Here is a 20521-nt window from a genome sequence, read left to right as displayed (position 1 = left end):
GCTCTTAACGATCTCTACCGAGGAGCCGTCGATGTTCAGCAGGGAGTGGTCACTCCATGCCCCGCTGAAGTCAATAACCATCTCTTTTATTCACATTCAGAGACAGGTTGTTGGCTTGCAGTCCGTTAGCCGCTGCACCTCCTCTCTGTAAGCTGACTCGTCGTTCTTGCTGATGAGACCCACCACGGTCGTGTCATCAGCGAACTTGATGATATGGTTTGAGCTGTGTGTTGCAACACAGCCATGGGTCAGCAGAGTGAACAGCAGTGGACTGAGCACACAGCCCTGGGGGGCCCCGTGCTCAGTGTGATGGTGTTGGAGATGCTGCCTCCGATCCAGACTGACTGAGGTCTCCCAGTCAGGAAGTCTAGTATCCAGTTGCAGAGGGAGGTGTTCAGGCACTGTAGGATCAGCTTTCCAATCAGTTTCTGAGGAATGATTGTGTTGAATGCTGAACTGAAGTCTATGAACAGCATTTGAACATATGTGTCTTTTTTTGTCCATGTGGGTTAGGGCCAGGTGGAGGATGATGGCTATGGCGTCATCTGTTGAGCGGTTGGAACGGTACACAAACTGCAGGGGGTCCAGTGAGGGGGGCAGCAGGGTCTTGATGTGCCTCATGACGAGCCTCTCGAAACACTTCATGATGATGGATGTGAGTGCAACGGGATGGCAGTCTTTGAGGCAGGACACGGAAGACTTCTTCGGCACGGGGATGATGGTGGTAGCCTTGAAGCACGTTGGAATGGTGGCGCTGCTCAGGGAAGATGTCAGTGAGAACATCTGCTAGCTGGTCTGCACATCCTCTAAGCACTCTACCAGGAATATTGTCTGGTCCAGCAGCCTTCTGTGGGTTGACCCTGTGCAGGTTTCTTCTCACATCGGCCACGGTAAGACACAGCACCTGGTCATTTGGAGGAGATCTTGACTTCAGTAGAGAGTAAAGTCTGTCATAGTTTATCCATAGTTTCCAGAGTGGGAACACCGGGATTGTCTTCTTTGGCACTTCATTTTGTCTGCCATTCTGTAACTGTCTTTTTGCAAATCAACCGTAACGTCTTCTTGGGCCTTAATTCCTTATAAATGTATATTATTTTAAAAGTTTTATCTATATCTGTAGTGATAATATATGTTTATAAATATGGTGAATAATTCCAGCCCCAATGCAAATACTACAGGACTCATTCATCATACTCTGATAAATTTCAGAACCCGTCCATTATCTTTAATCTCTATCTGTTCATACTCAATCAATTTCCTATCTACAGTAGTCAATGATTTGCCTTCATTGGTAAGATCTTTGACTTCAGTTAAGTATTTCTTATCAGAGATGTTATCTCTCCTGGAGCCTATGTAATCAACATCTATACACATTACTCTATCATCACTTCAGTTATTTTAAAAGTTCAGGTAAATTTGTCAGACATGACCCTCCTTTTAAACATTCATGCTGGTTTTGCAGATCCGCTGAAAACTTTTGGAGATTTCAATGTCTCCCTCATTAGGTATAGAATCCAATTATTTATCCGCAACTGACATTAGGGTAAGTGGATTATAATTGCCAAAGTTCACTTTTTCATTATTTTTAAAGAAATTTGGCTAATTAGGTTATCAGCAATATCCTCACTTTCCTCTTTTTAAACCCCAGATGGATTCCATTCTATGGATTTCTCAGTTTTAAATACCATTATTTTTCAGGTTTGTTTTGATTGTGTTATGCTCATTTTGATTGGATTGCTTGCCTTGGTAATGGAGCAACATGTTTGTTTGATTTGTTCCTGTGACATGCAGTTGTACATTGAGGGTATACCATGCTCTCAAGGTTAAAATATCATTGAGGCATTACATGTTTCTGAAGGAGGGGATGGAGGAGGTGGAGGGATGAGGAAATGAATTGACAGTATATATGCAACTTTTTTCTGGTTGAAAAATGCATAGCTGAGGAATACATTCTCAAGATAATGGATTAATCATTTAGTGAGGAGAGCTTAAGAAACATCTAGCTGAAACAACTGTGGATTTTCACTGGTTGAATGAATTCAAGGTCACAGATAACAGAGCTTTGGATTCTTATAGAAATGAAAAGTGGAAGTGAAAAGGCAGGAAAATGTTAGAGTCACAGAATCAGCTATGATTGCATTGATTGCTGTCCAATCTATTCCTTTGATTTCTTAAGACATAAAAATTGAATGGACCTCAACCAGTTCTGTAGCCAGTGTCAACATTTCTAGATTGTGTAAGCTTTTCATAATGAAAGAAATGAATTTTCTAGATGTTGATCTCTATGAAAGCCTAAAACCAATGGTATTTAGTGATGATTGTGCTTTTAATATTTCATCTTAACTGATAATTGGAAATATTTGAAACATGAAAATACTTGAAAACAACAGGATATCTTTAGGCTTAGACTAATCATCTATTCCTCTGAGTGGTTTATTCCAATTTTAGCACTTTTTTGTAATTTTAAGTACAGTAATTTTATGTTTTTGCACTCTGTTGCTGCCACTAATCAACAAATTTAACATAATTTAAGTCAGTGATAATAAATCTGATTTGATCCTTACTTACTCCCATCATCTTAATTATTTCCCCATAATACAATATTGTCCTGTCCTCATGATGTTTGTTTCCTAAAACAGCAGAGGCGCCATTCATCCAACAATGTTCATGTCAAATTCTCTCCCAGAGCAAACAATTGTTCTTTATTTGTAGTGTACATTTTTATTCCCCCTACATTTATCCAATATCTTTTTGAGGGACCCTATCGCATCTGCAGCCAATACATTTCAAATGCTGCATAAAAAGAGCTCATGTCAATCATAATGCTTTTTCCTTTTATTTTATCCTTGCAACTTTTGGACTGGATCTGTCCATCTTGGGCAAAAGCAACCAACCAACCATCCACTCCACTCAGACAGTCATATTTCAACATACACATACTTCTCCCAAAAACTTCCTTCATTCCCCTCTTCTCTAAAGAAAAATAACTCTTAATTTCCAATTTATCTGTGGAACTGTTATCCCTCAATTCAGGAAACAGCCTCTTAAATTTGAGACAGGGTCAATGTTTGGTACAGGTTCAGCATAATTTCCCCAGCTTTTATTTCTATAACTCAATTATGTATGTCTTTTAATCAGTTTTTCAGCCTATTCTGTACACACTATCCCTTTCCCCCTGCTCCTACACAAGTTTGGAACTGTATCCTTTAATCTACATTGCCTCATTTGTTTCCGGTTCTTCTTGCCGAAGTGCATAAATTCGTATTTCTCCACATTGAACATTATTTCACGTGTTTGCCAAGTAGATATTATACTGTCGCCAATTTCTCTGCAGCTATGTTCTTTGCAGTTCAAGCATAGCTAAGTTTAGTGTCATCTACAAATTGTGGCTTACATATGTATTTATACAGCTGATTCTTATAAATGCCGCTGTCACAGACCAAAAAAATAATCACGACTATTTGTTCTTAGGCACCCTCACATTGCTGCTTTATGCCACGTGATTCAATGTTGCTGATAATCTCATTACGTTCCCTTCTAAAAGGCATAAAGTCTAGGTACACGACATCAACTGCATTATCCTAATCAATTGTATTGATTTAATTATTAAATTGTTTTTGTACCAAATTAGGTACGGTTTGCCTTATCTTTCACAATGTATCCTTTGCCCCTTACTATCAGCTTCCCGATAAGATCCGTTCCCTTTGACCTCAAGTCTTTCTGCTTGTTCCATATCAATTCATAATTACACTTCCTGTGTTGCTACCAATTTGCTGCGTTTGTTTCCCATTTCCATACCCCTCGCGACCTGAGCTCTTCTCAGGATTACTCTTTGAGTTCTACCTTACACAGACACCAGACCTCAAATTACCATTACCTTCCTTACACTCTCTGCATTGACTCCTATTTGCCTCTCATTAGCTCCTCCCGTTTGTTCGGTTCTTTTCCCCTGCTCAATTTGGCTTACTCCAGTCTCCGCCTCTGCTGATCTCACGCTTTACCCTGGTATCATTTCGTTCCGAACAGCTGCTCATTGCTCGAGCACGTTGAGTAGTTTTGAGAACTTTTAACAGAGGTTGGAGCGGTTGTGTAACTCGAAGTCGTTTTACTCAAATTCTGTTTTTGGCCACCGTAACATGATTGAATAAGAAATTACATGCATTTGTTCCAGGGTCGGAAATGACGGCTAGAAACCAAAGTTTTTTGAGAGAAGCGTCACATCAAACAGTAGCCGGAGGATCCGCGGGTGAGTTGCAAGCAAAGCTAAAACACAAATGCATATTTTAGAATAAGTGATTTGTGAATAATGGTGAAGTCAATTGAATCTAAACTAGGCTGCTAAACCCGTTTCTATCGATTGTGTAGTTCGTGTGTCTGCGAGTAATGGTGATTCTAAATGTTGTTAAGGGTCATTAGGGCAAGGCTTTACAGGAGTCGCCTACTTTTAAGAACACAAAGAAATTGTAAATTAATACACACGTGCGGCGAATGCTGGATCTTTTTCTCGAAAGCAGTTTTGGGTACTAGTGAGCTTGGTTTTAGTCCTGTAGATTGACAAGCTCAGAGTTGCAACAGTGTCATTCCTGATGTACTTTCATGTTAAGAGCTTGAGTTTAAATGGCTTTCGCCTGCAGTGTTTGTGTATAACATACAAATTGAATAAATTTATTCTCTTTTAATTTTTTTCTAGTGATAGTGTTTGAATACTGCTCAGATTCAGGTTTTGAGTTTTGAACTTTGACATTTTATGATTTGACGGGAAGTTTTGAAAAAGAATACATTTGGAATTAAGTAGTCAATGTTCTAAGACAAAGTGGGTGTAGCTTAATTAGACAGTTGAGCAACTCTTGCTAGTTGGCCTGGGGCTTCTTGGCTGAGATATGAAAGTATTTACATGCATTATTAATATACTTTTCCCCCTGCATGGAAGTGTAATTATGACCCTACTAAACAATTCAAAATGCTAATGTTTGGATTTTGTCATATTGTTATAGAACATAGAAAACTACAGCACATTACAGGCTCTTTGGCCCACAAAGCTGTGCCGAACATGTCCTTACCTTAGAAATTACCTAGGGTTACCCATAGTCCTCTATTTTCTAAGCTCCATATACCTATCCAGGAGTCTCTTAAAAGACCCTATTGTATCCGCCTCTACCACCGTCACCGGCAGCCCATTCCAGGCACTTACCACTCTGCGCAAAAAACTTAACCCTGACATCTCCTCTGTACTTACTTCTAAGCACCTTAAAACTGTGCCCTCTCAGGATAGCCATTTCAGCCCTTGAAAAAAGCGTCTGACTATCCACACAATCAATGCCTCTCATCATCTTATACACAGGTTAATAAAGAAAACAAAAGGGCCCATTTTAATGAAACAGTCTAATGCGCACATTGGATCTCACAACTTTTTCGTCCGTTTGTTCTCTGTCAATTTTCCCCGGGTGTCGTCAACTCCTGACCCCATTCCACATCCACTCAGTCTATGTGGTATAGTGATAGGTCCCTTGGCTCAACTTTTCAGTATTAACCAAGTTTTCCACCTGACCTGGTTCTATTTGCTCCATTTGGCCCACATTCCACTAAACCTGTCCAGATGAAGGGTCTTGATCCAAAACATCAACTTTCTATTTCCTTCCATAGATGCTGCCTGACCCACTGAGTTTCTTCAAAATTTTGCGTATTCAAGATTCCCATATCTGCTTTCTTTGCCTCTCACAAAAGCTCTCTACTCTAATGAGACAGGTATATTAGAAGTACACGTGTCCAAAAGTCTTTTAAGCATTGTGATTGTACCTGTTTCTGTAACTTCCTCTTGCAGTTTCTTCCATATACCTACCACCCTCTGTGGAAAACAAAATTGCTCCTCTAGTGTTTCAATCACACCTTAAACCTATATCTTGTTTTGAACTCCCCAACCCTGAGGTAAGGACTGTGACCATTCATCTTGTCCATGCCCTTCATTATTTTGCATATCTCTGTAAGGCCACCCCTCAGCCTCCTCTGCTCCTGTGGGTGGAGCTTACTTAGCCTCCTGTGGGTGGAGCTTACTTAGCCTCCTGTAACTCAAGCAGTGAAATCTTGGTAACATCCTTGTGAATTGTTTCTTCACCTATTCCAGTATCATGTCTTACATCTGGTGTTTGGCTCATTTGTCGTAAAACAAAATGCTGGAAAGAGGTCAGAGTATATGAGGAGAGTGAAGCAATGACAAACTAAGCAATGTCATTGGAAGTGCCAACAAGAATTTGATTTAAGGTATAGCCTCAACTGAGCAATTAGTTGAGGGATATTAAACTAACTTGTCTATCATTTACTGCTTTCTGTCTTTGTTTCCTGTTAATATTCACCAAATTCATTCTCAATGTTTGTTTGGATATTACACAAGTTTCTCTCAAATTTAATTTTTGTACTACTTATAAGCTTTTTGGTTTTTCACTGTGCGGACATAAAACATTCCCTGCTCACTGACCTACCACCAACCTTTTCCACTTCATATACTTTAATTTTCATTTTAACAATGTCCTTGACCTCCTCAGTTAATCCAGATTGTCCCTTTCTCATCAAATCCCACTTTTTATTTGTGTTATGTTCTTGCTGTATTATTCCCTTGTTGGTCTATTGGCATATTTCAGAATTGATTTTTTTTTTAGTCAACTTATTCAACTCCACCTTGGTGGCATTAAAATCTCCCACAACAGTTTCAGTTCCCTTCAAACATGCCCAAGAATGGACCTAGATATTTCCCATTCATGCTTTGCTCTGTCAAGAGGTCACATTTTGGCACCCTTATAAGACTGCTTCCACCCATAACTTCTCTCCTGTGGTCTTTGTAATTTCAATCCAAACCTATTTCTGCATTACTAGTTACTGCTTCTATGCACAACTCAACATCATTCTGATGACTTGCTCAATTAAAAATGTTACCCTGACTTCCTTTTAGCCCAGTCTTCAAGAACATTATATAACCTGGAATATTGTGCACCCAGTACTGGTCATCCTGAAACCACATATGCATAATAATTATTGGATCATATTCATCTGTGCTCTCAGTTCACCTTTTATTGCAAATGCTGCGTGCATTCCGATATCAAGCTAATTGCAAGGATGATGTATACAAAACGAAAGTAGAGAACTGATTCATGAAGCATCTGAGACAGCTGTTTAAAAGATAAATTTTTAAGTTAATAGTAACCAGTCCATATTTGGAATTATCTATCTTGTTTTGAATGTTTGTGTTCTCACTAGGTGATGAAACTGTAGGAGGATGTTTGGTTAATTACCTTGGATTGTGTAACAAAAATCTATAGTGAACAGGCACTTCAGCTCTTGGCCTGTTGTAAGACTATGCTTAGGTGATGACATAAGTTTGTAAAACTTTATACATTGACCAATTGACTTTGATAATTTGTACCTGCATGATTGAAGAATGGTAAATACACTGAGATGTATTGCTACCTTTTTGACTGTATCATGAAAATGTTCTTTAATTTTGGGCATGCAGATGTGACATAGCTGTGGAATTGAAAACTAGTGTTAAAAATGAAAAATGGATTATATAAAAGGACTATTTAAGTCTGAGAAATAAAGCCTCATAGGTGTCAGATACTGTAATGCTAGAATAAAATTTGATGTCACACTAACATTTTTCTACCCAACTGCATTCTATAGAATAAAATAATTGTGACCGGTGGTTTAGTGGCACCAGCTCTGGACTCCGAGGCAAATGGACCCAAGTTAAAATCCGCACACTTTCTATCTGTGTTGGGTTGAGTGTCGGGCCAGCAACTAGGCCTTGTTTTAGTAAAAAATGTGGCAAAAATACTGCTCATGTGCCACAAGGTGCGGAAAGGAACAACAAAAATCAGATCATATTTGTGTACATCGTACTTTAGTTTTGTGGAGATTTAGATTTATTTCAAATAGAATTAGCTTCAAACTCAATAGAATTTTATATTTAATGTCTAATCCTACAATATCAGGCTAGTATTACAATAATTGGTCTTTTTTCTGAAAATGGAAAGTTGAAAGTGGGAAGAGATGTTCTCAGAAATTTATGGCAGAAATGTGGGGGCAAATGTTCAGGGGATATTTGTGTGGCACAGGTACATTACAATGAAACAGGGAAAGGTTGGTAGGGTACAGAAACCATGGTGTACAAAGGCTGTTGAAAATTTAGTCAAGAAGAAAACAAAAGCTTACGAATGGTTCAAAAAACTGGGTAATGATAGAGATCTAGAAGATTATAAGGCTAGCAGGAAGGAGCTTAAGAATGAAATTAGGAGAGCCAGAAGGGGCCATGAGAAGGCCTTGGCGAGCAGGATTAAGGAGAATCCCAAGGCATTCTACAAGTATATGAAGAGCAAGAGGATAAGACATGAGAGAATAGGACCAATCAAGTGTGACAGTGGGTAAAGTGTGTACGGAAGTGGATAGCAGAGGTACTTAATGAACACCTTGCTTCAGTATTCACTACGGAAAGAGACCTTGGTGATGGCAAGGATGACTTACAGCGGATTGAAAAGCTTGAGCATATAGACATTAAGAAAGAGGATGTGCTGGAGCTTTTGGAAAGCATCAAGTTGGTTAAGCTTCCAGGACTGGATGAGATGTACCCCAGGCTACTGTGGGAGGTGACGAAGGAGATTGTTAAGCCTCTAGCAATCATCTTTGCATCATCAATGGGAACAGGAGGGGTTCTGGAGAATTGGGGGAGTTGTAGATGTTGTTCCCTTATCCAAGAAAAGGAGTAAAGATAGCTTAGGAAATTATAGACCAGTGAGTCTTACTTCAGTGGTTGGTATTTTGATGGAAAAGATCCTGAGAGGCAGGATTTATGAACATTTGGAGAGGCATAATATGATTAGGAATAGTCAGCATGACTTTGTCAAAGGCAGGTCGTGCCTTACAAGCCTGATTGAATTTTTTGTGGATGTGACTAAAGGTAGATTGAAGGTAGAGCAATAGATGTATTGGATTTCAGCAGAGCATTTGATAAGGAACCCCATACAAGGCTGATTAAGAAAGGGAGGAGGCATGGGATACAAGGGGATGTTGCTTTGTGGATCCAGAATTGGCTTGCTCACAGAAGGCAAAGATTGGTTGTAGATGGGTCATATTCTGCAGCGAGGTCGGTGACCAGTGGTGTGCGTCAGGGATCTGTTCTGGGACCCGTTCTCTTCATGATTTTTATAAATGATCTGAATGAGGAAGTGGAGGGATGGGTTAGTAAATTTGCTGATGATACAAAGGTTGGAGGTGTTGTGGATAGTGTAGTAAGACTCTTGGCAGTGTAGAGGATCAGAGGGATCTTGGGGTCCAACTCCATAGGACACTCAAAGCTGCTGCGCAGGTTGACTCGGTGGTTAGGAAGGCTTCATTAATCGTGGGATTGAGTTGAGGAGCTGAGAGGTAATGTTACAGCTATATACGGTGGCATGCAAAAGTTTGGGCACGCTGGTCAAAATTTCTGTTACGGTGAATAGGTGAGCGAGTAAAAGAGGACCTGATTTCCAAAAGGCATAAAGTTAAAGATGACACATTTCTTTAATATTTTAAGCAAGATTACTTTTTTATCAAGGACTTTTTATCTTTTACAGTTTCAAAATAATATAAAAGGCAAAGGGCCCAAAGCAAAAGTTTGGGCACCCTGCATTGTCAGTACATAGTAACACCCCCTTTGGCAAGTATCACAGCTTGTAAATGCTTTCTGTAGCCAGCTAAGAGTCTTTCAATTCTTGTTTCAATTCAATTTTTGCCCATTCTTCCTTGCAAAAGGCTTCTAGTTCTGTGAGATTCTTGGGCCATCTTGCATGCACTGCACTTCTGAGGTCTATCCACAGATTTTCGATGATGTTTAGGTCGGGACTGTGAGGGCCATGGCAAAACCTTCAGTTTGTGCCTCTTGAGGTAGTCCATTCTGGATTTTGAGTTGTGTTTAGGCTCATTAACTTGTTGTAGATGCTATCCTCTTTTCATCTTCAGCTTTTTTTTTTACAGACGGTGTGATGTTTGCTTCCAGAATTTTCTGGTATTTAATTGAATTCATTCTTCCCTCTACCAGTGAAATGTTCCCTGTGCCACTGGCTGCAACACAAGCCCAAAGCATGATCGATCCACCCCCGTGCTTAACAGTTGGAGAGGTGTTCTTTTCATGAAATTCTGCACCCTTTTTTCTCCAAACATACCCTTTGCTCATTGTGGCCAAAAAGTTCTATTTTAACTTCATTGGTCCACAGGACTTGGTTCCAAAATGCATCAGGCTTGTTTAGATTTTCCTTTGCAAACTTCTGACGCTGCATTTTGTGGTGAGGACGCAGGAAACATTTTCTTCTGATGACTCTTCCTTGAAGGTCATATTTGTGCAGGTGTTGCTGCACAGTAGAACAATGCACCATCACTCCAGAGTCTGCTAAATCTTCCTGAAGGTCTTTTGCAGTCAAACAGGGGTTTTGATTTGCCTTTCTAGCAATCCTATGAGCAGTTCTGTCGGAAAGTTTTCTTGGTCTTCCAGACCTCAATTTGACCTCCATCGTTCCTGTTAACTGCCATTTTTTAATTACATTACAAACTGAGGAAACGGCTACCTGAAAACGCTTTGCTATCTTCTTACAGCCTTCTGCTTTGTGGGCATCATTTATTTTAATTTTCAGAGTGCTAGGCAGCTGCTTAGAGGAGCCCATGGCTGCTGATTGTTGGGCCAAGGTTTGAGGAGTCAGGGTATTTATAAAGCTTTGAAATTTGCATCAGCTGGCCTTTCCTAATGATGACTGTGAACAAGCCATAGCCCTAACAAGCGAATTAAGGTCTGAGACCTTGGTAAAAGTTATCTGAGAGCTCAAATCTCTTGGGGTGCCCAAATGTTTGCATTGTGCTCCTTTCCTTTTTGCACTCTAAAATTGTACAAAACAAAAATAATACACTAATCTTGCTTAAAATGTTGAAAAGAATGTTTCATCTTTAACTTTGTCTTTTGGAGATCAGTTCATCTTCTCACTTAACTATTCACAGTAACAGAAATTTTGACCGGGGTGCCCAAACTTTTGCATGCCACTGTAGGCCCCTGATCAGACCCCATGTGGAGTACTATGCTCAGTTCTGGTCACCTGACTACAGGAAGGGTATGGAAACTATAGAAAGGGTGCAGAAGAGATTTACAAGGGTGTTGCCTGGATCGGGGAGTATGCCCTTTGAGAATAGGTTGATGAACTCTGCCTTTTCTCCTTGGAGTGGTGGAGGATGAGAGGTGACCTGATAGAGCTGTATAAGATGATGAGAGGCATTGATCGTGTGGATCGTCAGAGGCTTTTTCCCAGGGCTGAAATGGCTAACACAAGAGGGCACGGTTTTAAGGTGCTTAGAAGTAGGTACAGAGGAGATGTCGGGTAAGTTTTTTTTACATAGAGAGTGCCGAATGCGTGGAATGGGCTGCCAGCAATGGTGGAAGTAGAAACAATAGGGTATTTTAAGAGACTCCTTGATAGGTACATGGAGCTTAGAAAAATAGAGGGCTATGGGTAACCCTAGGTAATTTCTAAAGTAAGTACATGTTCAGCATGGCATTGTGGGCTGAAGGGCCTGTATTGTGCTGTAGGTTTTCTACATTTCTATTAAAGTGTCAGTCTTTTATGCGAAACTTTGGAACAACTGTACCGAAGGCTTAATACTGAAGGGCAGGTGTATGTTTGTTGACGGTTGTTTGTGATTCATAATGCTTGAATGATTAATCTGAGGCATTGCATTGTTTTGTTCAGCATGAAATTCTTTTCCTGTTTGGCTTCAGTAGTACTTATCTCGTGGTCCTCAGATTATCAATGTCACATACATACATAGACATCAATGTACATGCGTTCAGGAGATGAGTGGGATGAATTTGCTGGCTGCTGTGGGTCTTCAGTCATCTGCCTGGAAACTTGATTTGCAGTCACATTTCTGACTTGGGAGTAGTTCAGTTTGGAACCCTTGCATAACTTGGGGAGGACCTGTACTTGAAGAAATATTACAGATAACCCCTGCATTATGGCCATTTAGAATTTGGCATTATGGAATTTGACTCTAGTAGAATTTGTAAATTGTTACCCAGAAACTAGAAGTACAGTATAAAGTTATTTCAGAGAATTTGTTGGGGGAGGGGATGTGAAGAAAATAATCTGATGCATGTGCTGATGATGTGGCTTATGTGAGATCCTAACATATAACATGGAAGAATACAGCACTGTCTAGGCCCTTTGGCCACGTTGTTGTGCATAACTTTCAACCGCACTGCGAAACCAGTGCGTTCGACACCATCCGCCCTGCTCTGCTGGGTGAGAAGCTGACAGTGATGCAGGTGGATGCTTCCCTGGTGTCATGGATTATTGATTACCTGACTGGTAGACCACAGTATGTGCGCTTGCAACACTGTGTGTCAGACAGGGTGGTCAGCAGCACAGGCTCCACAGGGGACTGTCCTGTCTCCCTTTCTCTTCACCATCTACACCTCGGACTTCAACTACTGCACAGAGTCTTGCCATCTTCAGAACTTTTCTGATGACTCTGCCATAGTTGGATGCATCAGCAAGGGAGATGAGGCTGAGTACAGGGCTACGGTGGGAAACTTTATCACATGGTGTGAGCAGAATCATCTGCAGCTTAATGTGAAAAAGACTAAGGAGCTGGTGGTGGACCTGAGGAGGACTAAGGCACCGGTGACCCCTGTTTCCATCCAAGGGGTCAGTGTGGACATGGTGGAGGATTACAGATACCTGGGGATACGAATTGACAATAAACTGGAGTGGTCAAAGAACACTGAGGCTGTCTACAAGAAGGGTCAGAGCCATCTCTATTTCCTGAGGAGACTGAGGTCCTTTAACATCTGCCGGACGATGCTGAGGATGTTCTACGAGTCTGTGGTGGCCAGTGCTATCATGTTTGCTGTTGTGTGTTGGGGCAGCAGGCTGAGGGTAGCAGACACCAACAGAATCAACAAACTCATTCGTAAGGCCAGTGATGTTGTGGGGGTGGAACTGGACTCTCTGACGGTGGTGTCTGAAAAGAGGATGCTGTCCAAGTTGCATGCCATCTTGGACAATATCTCCCATCCACTCCATAATGTACTGGTTAGGCACAGGGGTACATTCAGCCAGAGACTCATTCCACTGAGATGCAGCACTGAGCGTCATAGGAAGTCATTCCTGCCTGTGGCCATCAAACTTTACAACTCCTCCCTCAGTGTCAGACACCCTGAGCCAATAGGCTGGTCCTGGACTTATGTTCACTTGGCCTAATTTACTTATTATTTAATTATTTATGGTTTTATAGTGCTATATTTCTACACTATTCTTGGTTGGTGCGACTGTAAGGAAACCTGATTTCCCTCAGGATCAATAAAGTATGTCTGTCTGTCTACTCTAAGATCAATCCAAGATTTCCTCTCCAAATAATCCAGTGTTTTTCCACCCACATGGTTATCCGTGAGTTTCTTAAATGTTCCCAATGGATCTGCCCCTATCACCACTCTGGCAGTTCATTCCACACTGTCTGTCTGTGTGTGTGTGTGTGTGTGTGTACGCACACCAATTGTGATGGTAGTGTAGCAGGTAGTGTGTCACTATTAAAGCTCATCACGTTGGAGTTCTGAGTTTAATTCCAGCATCCTTTGCAAGGAGTTTGTCCATTCTTCCCTTGATCGCATGGGTTTCCTCCCACATCACCGGTTAGACAATAGGTGCAGGAGTAGGCCATTCAGCCCTTCGAGCCAGCACAGCCATTCACTGTGATCATGGCTGATCATCTACAATCAGTACCCCGTTCCAGCTTTCTCCCCATATCCCTTGACTCCACTATCTTTAAGAGTTCTAACTCTTTCTTGAAAGCATCCAGAGAATTGGCCTCCACTGCCTTCTGAGGCAGTTAGTAGGCGATCCATCACTGCAAACTGTCCTGTTACTCGGCCGGGGCTAAACCTGTGGGTTGCCGGGCAGCACAGCCCACTGGGCTGGAAGGGCCTGTTTCATGCTGTATCTCTAAATTAAATAAATAACCCCCATTTTTTGACTTTCCCCTCGTAATAGCCATTTTCACTTTGGAGAAAAGGTGCTGGCTTTTACTTCTATCAATGTCTCTCAGCTTATGTACCCTGATCATTATCATTATTTGTCAAACTAATAGTATCCTTTTAGTTGGACCATGGGAGACCTGCAGACTGCCTCCAAGTGGATCATCCACTCATGAGGGTGGAGCTTAAATTAGCTGAGAGAACCAGCTGTTGAATTGTCCAACTCTGGCAGATATGACCAAGAGTGTCACCCCGTTGCGCAGGCACCAGTGGGAAGCAGAGAGTCGCAGAGAGAGTGAGACCCGGGGTGGCGGGGGAGGGGGGGGGTCCAAGTATATCTACAGAGCCCAGACCCTGGTCGTACTGATTTAACCCTGCCCTGAGTCTGGAACTAGACAATGCCCATTCTACCATTCACTCTCCAAGTCTGTGGGAATAGCACGAGAAGACATCCATGTCCAGAGGCCCCAAAGCCCACTGGTCCTGAATATGAATATGAAGCATCTGAAAGGCCTGAGGCCACAGCATTGAGCCTGGAAAAAGCTGGCTTCATTCAGATCTATGACACAGGAGATGCGTGGATACCTACCAGCTTACAACTAGACAATGACAGCACCCTTTACATTTAGAGTCACAGATTCACACAGCATTAGAACTTCACTATCCTGAGTACCAATGTCACCACTTTCAGGGAGTTCTCTACTTGTACCCCTTGGTCTCTTTGTCCTATAACTCTCCCTGGTCCCTGTCATTTACTCTTGGTTCTGCACTGGTTTAACCTTCCAAAATATCACATCGCACTTGCCCCAGTTAAGTTCCACCCACCATCTTTGGCCCACTTCCCAAGCTGGTTTTCATCTCATTGTAAACTTAGAAAACCTTCACTTCCACCACACACTAGTTTTGGTGTCATCCACAAGCTCACAATTAGTTCAACCTATATTCCTCTGCAAATCATTAACACATAATGAACAACAGGTTACACAAGACGACAACAAGACCACTTGTACTTCTAGACTCGGAAAGAGGTTGAAACGCTGCCTTAGCAAAAACGGCGTTAAGTTTCACGGTCTGCTGTTAGACATTGGGCACCAACTTCAGACAAGCAGTAATTATCCATATTTACCTAGGGTTGACCCCAAATCCCAACAACTAATGTGTTACGGATAATTGGAATATGGACTTTTTTTTCCCTGTAATGCAAGCTTCTGTAATGTCTGTGGTAGAATATATTTTGTCCAGTTGGTTCTTCTGATTGCAATAGACAATTTGATTTTCCTTCTTTAAACTTTCATTCTTTTAAAGTAATAATTCTTATGTGAAATGAGTAACTATAATAGTGTGAATTTGAAACTAACTTTTCCTTGTGCAATTTCATGAATCACATTGTAGCACCAATGTACATCCTAGTTTATCTTTCTGTTTTAAAAAAATCCATGGAATAGAGTAGTTAACTTTCTTAGTTAATTTTACAATTAAAGTACTCATCCCATTGTATTATTTCCTGTTTCCATGCCTACTAGTGGAAAGATTGAAATTTTGTGCTTTGAAAGCTTGAAGTTGGACCATCTATGGCATTGGAGTGCATTGGAGAGCTACTTTTTAATCAAGATGGAGATCGCAATTTTAAAAGCAGAGTTTCACTGCAATTTATGAGAAAGAGCTCTGACCAGTGACTTGGCGTTTGGGATTGATTAGCAAGAGCGAATTATAGGAAGGTGGGGCAAGTGCAGTGGCCATTGTCTGAGTGGACAGAATCAGAGTGATCATTTTGAGGCTTTAACTCTTCGAGGCTTCAGTTAGAGAAAGCAAAAGAAATGCTCCAGGTTATTTTTTTTTCCTTCTTTATATCTGCTCTGCTTGGACAGTAGAGATACCAGGCAAGATAGTTGAATGCTACTCTTGCAGGATGTGGGAGGGCAAGGAGGCGTCCAGTGTCCCTGATGACCACAACTTTGAGAAGTGCATCCAACTGCAGCTTCCAGCAATCCGTGTTAGGGAGTTGAAGCTGGAATTGGATACACTCTGGATCATTTAGGAGACTGAGGGGTGACAGATGGGACATATAGAGAGGTAGTTACCCCCAAGGTGCAGGACACAGGAAACTGGGTGACAGTCATGAAGGGGAAAAGGATTAAAGAGCTGGTGCAGAGTACCCCTGTGGCCATCCCTCTCAACAGGTATATCACTTTGGATACTGTTGGGGGTGTTGACTTAACAGAGGCAAGTCACAGTGGTCAGGTCTCTGGCATTGAGTCTGCCTCTGTGACTCAGAAGGGAAAGGGGGAGAAGAGGCACACTGTAGTATTAGGTGATTCATTAGTTTGGGGAATGAACAGGAGGTTCTGTGGACTGGAATGACATTCCCGGATGGCATGTTGCCTCCTGGGTGCCAGGGTCTGGGATATCTCAGATGGAGACCTCAGGCTCGCGGGCGGGGGGGGGGGGGGGGGGAGGGTGGAACAGCTGGAAGTCGTGGTCCATTGAGGTATTAATGACATGGATACGTTCAACATAGAGAGTTCAGGGAGTTGGGTGTTAATTTAAAAGGCAGGACCTCCAGGGTTGTGATCTCAGGATTACTACCAATGCCACACACTAGTGAGGCCAGAACTAAGATTATACGGTTTACTACATGGCTAATGAGTTGGTGTAGGTTGGAGGGCATAAAATTTTTGGGCTCTCTTCCAGGGAAGGTGGGACCTATACAGAAGGACAATAGGACGGTTATCACCAAGACTGGAGGAGCAACTAGTGGGAAGACTCGTTAATGATACATAGTGGGGTTTGAACTAGAGTACCAGAGCAGTTAGTGGGGAGGTTGTTGAGGCAGGTGCTGTTAAGACCTGAGACAAAATTGGGAATTAGAAGTTTGAGCATGGTGTAACTAGAGTCCTGAGCTGTGTGTATTTCAATGTAAGAAGTATTGTTGGAAAGTTGGATGATGGTGCTGAAGATGAGGTAACTGGTTTGCAAACAGGTAATGTGCAGTGAAGAAAGGCTGTTGGTAGGGCAAATTTGTTGTTTGCAGGATGAGTTGCAATATAAAATGCGGACAAAATCGTAAAGGGTAGATACAGGACTGAAGGTATTGTATTTGAATGCGTGCAGTTTATGGAATGAGGAAGATGAACTTGTAGCACAGTTGCAGATTGGCAGGTATGATGTTGTAGGTTTCACTGAATCATGCCTGAAAGAAGAATATAGCTGGGAGCTTGATGTCCAGCAATACGCATTGTTTCAAAAGGACAGGCAGGAAGGCAGAGGGGTTGATGTTGCTCTGTTGGTTTAAAAAAAAATGATGAAATCAAATCATTAGAAAGAGGTGACATAGGATCAGAAGGTGATGAATCATTGTGGATAGAGCTAAGGAACTGCAAGGGTAAAAAGACCCTGATGGGAGTTGTATACAGACCTCCAAACAGTAGTAGGAAGTGGTCTCTAAATTGCAATGGGATATAGAAAATGTATGCCGAAAGGGCAATGTAAGATAGTCATGAGGGATTTCAATTTGCTGGTAGATTGGAAAAATCAGGTTGGTGCTGTGTTCCAACAGGTGGAATTTCTAGAGTGCATATGAGATGGCTTTTTAGAGCAGCTTGTGGTTGAGCCCACTGGGGGAATCAGTTATTCTGTATTGGGTGTTGTGCAATGAACTAGAATTGATTAGATAGCTTAAGGTAAAAGAACCTTTCGGGGAAAGTGATCATAATATGATCGAATTCACCCTGAATTTTGCGAAGGAGAAGCTGAAGTCTGATGTATCAGTATTAGAGTGGAGTAAAGGGAATTACAGAGGCATGAGAGACACGTTGGACAGAATTGATTGGAAAAGAATCCTGGCAGAGATGATGGCAGAGCAGCAATAGCTGGAGTTTTCTTTGAAGCAAATCGGAAGGCACAGGATGTACATGTCCCAAAAAGTAGGAAGTATTCTAAAGAAAAGATGAAACAACCAAGGATAACAAGAGAGGTCAAAGCCAGCACAAAAGAAAAGAGATGGCATATAATAGAGCAAAAATTAGTGGGAAGTTGGAGAATTGGGAAAGCTTTCAAATACCAACAGAAGGCAACTAAAATAAGTCACTAAGAAGGTAAAGATGAAATACGAAAATAAGCTAGCCAATAATAAAGAGGATACCAAATGCTTCTTCAGATATATAAAGTATAAAAGAGAGACAAGAGTGGATATCAGATCACTGGAAAATGACCCTGGAGAGGTAGTAATAGGGGACAAGGAAATAGCGGATGAACTGAATAAGTATTTTGCATTGATCTTCACTGTGGAAGACACTGGTAGTGTGGTGGAAGTTCCAGCTGTCAGGAGTCATGAATTGCGTGAAGTTTCCAAAACTAGAGAGAAGGTTCTTAGGAAACCGAAAGGTCTGAAGGTAGGTAAGTCACCTGGTCCAGATGGTGCACACCCAAGAGTTCTGAAAGAAGTGGCAGAAGAGATTGTGGAGGCATTTGTAATTATTTTTCAAGAATCACCAGATTCTGGAATGGGTCTGGAAGAAGACAAGGTGCCTTACATGCAGCCACTTAACAAGAGCCCATGGTGTAAGAGGGAAGATTCTAGCATGGATAAAAGCAGTGGTTGATTAGCAGGAGGCAAAGTGTGGAAATAAAGGGAGCCTTTTCTGGTTGGCTGCCAGTGAATAGTAGTGTTCCACAGGAGTCTGTTTTGAGACTGACCCTTTTAGCATTATATGTCATTGGTTTGGTGATGGAAGTTGATGGCTTTGTCGCAAAGTTTGTAGACAATGTGAAGATAGGTGTAGAGGCAGGTAGTTATGAGGAAGTAGAGAGGCTACAGAAGGACTTGGACCGATTAAGAGAATGGGCAACAAAGTGGCAGATGGAATACAGTGTTGGAAAGTCTGTGATCATGCACTTTGGCAAAAGAAATGAAAGGGTTGACTATTTTCTAAATGGAGAGAAAATACAAAAAAACGGAGGCACAAATAGACTTGGGAGTCCTTGTGCAGGATTCCCTAATTGATTTGCAGGTTGAGTCTGTGGTAAGGAAGGGAAATGTGATGTTAGCATTAATTGCAAGATGTGACTTTGAGAATTTATAAAGCACAGATAAAGCCTTACTTGGAGTCGTGTGAGCAGGTTTGGGCCCCTTAGAAAGGATGTGCTGAAACTGGAGAGGGGTCAAAGGAGGTTCATAAAAATGATTCCAAGATGAATGGCTTGTCACATAAAGAGAGTTTGATGACTCTGGGCCTGTATTCACTGGAAATCAGAAGAATGAGTGGTGATATGATTGAATGGTGAAAGGCCTTGATAGAATGGATGTTTTGTATGATGGGAGAGTCTTAAGACCAGAGGACACAGCCTCAGAATAGAGTGGCATCCTTTTAGAACAGAGATGAGGAATCTCTTTAGCCAGACAGTGGTGAATCTGTGGAATGTTGTGTCTCAGGCAGCTGTGGAGGTCAAGTCTTTATGTGTATATATAAGGCAGATGTCAATAGGTTGTTGATTGGTCAGGGCATGAAGGAATACATGGAGACATCAGGAGATTGGGGCTGAGATAAAAATTGAATCAGCAATGATGAAATGGCCTAATTCTACTCCTATATCTTATGGTCTTTTGGTGTAAATAGGCTTTGTAGCAGAGGTAAATTTGAACACTGATAGTAGACTCTTTGTATGTTTTCACACATGCCACAATTAAAAAAAAAAGATTTTTTTGTGTCTGCATTCCAATAATATCAAAACTTCTTTGCATTGTTACGAGCCCCGTAACTGGGTCACTTACCAGAAAAGATAGAGAGGTCCGTTGAAGTCTGATGGTACTATTTTTAAACATTTTTATTTATAAAGGGGCACAAAAGTAAGGTTAATACAAACATTCAGATACTATACGTCGTCAATACTCAATCTAAAACGCGGGTATAGTAATAATCATCAATAAGAAGTAGCTCTATCGTTTTGTCTAGGGGTAAAAATATTGTCCGATGGAAATATAAAAGTCTTTCAAGTTCATGCAGGCTTTTAGCCTTTTGGGGACCGCTGGGTTTCACTTGTTGGAGAGAGAGAGAGAGATTTTGGTGAGAAAAGAAACTTGCCCAGTCTTTTAGGACGCAAACCGTTGAATCGGGAACGTGGGTTCCCCGTTGTTAGTTCGAAGACCTTTTTGGTGTTATCAGCTACCCGTTCCCCAGGCCAGGGGAAACGGACCACACGTGGCTTCCGAATAGCTTCCCGTTATCACGGGAGTGATGAGCGATGGTGTCTCCTTCTGGTGCGTCGCTAGGGGACTGCCCTCTGCAGCCCCTCTTTTATCTTGACTTGCAGGGTTGTAGTTGTCAATCAGGGTGGGGTGATGCAATCCCCAGCCCACATTGCCCGAGGGTGTGCATGTAGCCCAGTTCAAGTTGCCCTGAGAGCTGGCACATAGTATAGGATTGCAATCCACAAAGGTGTCTCCAAGAAACAATGGCCAAATCTGTTGCTTTGTCTGGCTGAGGATTC

General features: G+C 41.7%; 1 protein-coding gene across 3 annotated transcripts in view; it reads left to right on the top strand.

Moving 5' to 3' along the window:
* Positions 1-3983: 3983 nt before the first annotated feature.
* slc25a21 (solute carrier family 25 member 21) overlaps positions 3984-20521 on the top strand; it is a 395200-nt gene continuing 378662 nt past the window's right edge. For all 3 annotated transcript variants that reach the window (XM_073040006.1, XM_073040005.1, XM_073040004.1), the window contains exons 1-2: positions 3984-4075; positions 4172-4246. In XM_073040006.1, coding sequence (XP_072896107.1) covers positions 4180-4246 — 67 coding nt within the window. In that variant the 5' untranslated portion in view covers positions 3984-4075; positions 4172-4179. The remainder of the gene's footprint in view (positions 4076-4171; positions 4247-20521) is intronic.

Source organism: Hemitrygon akajei, chromosome 3 (assembly GCF_048418815.1).
Source record: "Hemitrygon akajei chromosome 3, sHemAka1.3, whole genome shotgun sequence".
NCBI classification, from domain to species: domain Eukaryota; kingdom Metazoa; phylum Chordata; class Chondrichthyes; order Myliobatiformes; family Dasyatidae; genus Hemitrygon; species Hemitrygon akajei.
The sequence above is the reverse complement of the archived record's forward strand: the minus strand, read 5'-3'. Positions and strand labels throughout refer to the sequence as shown.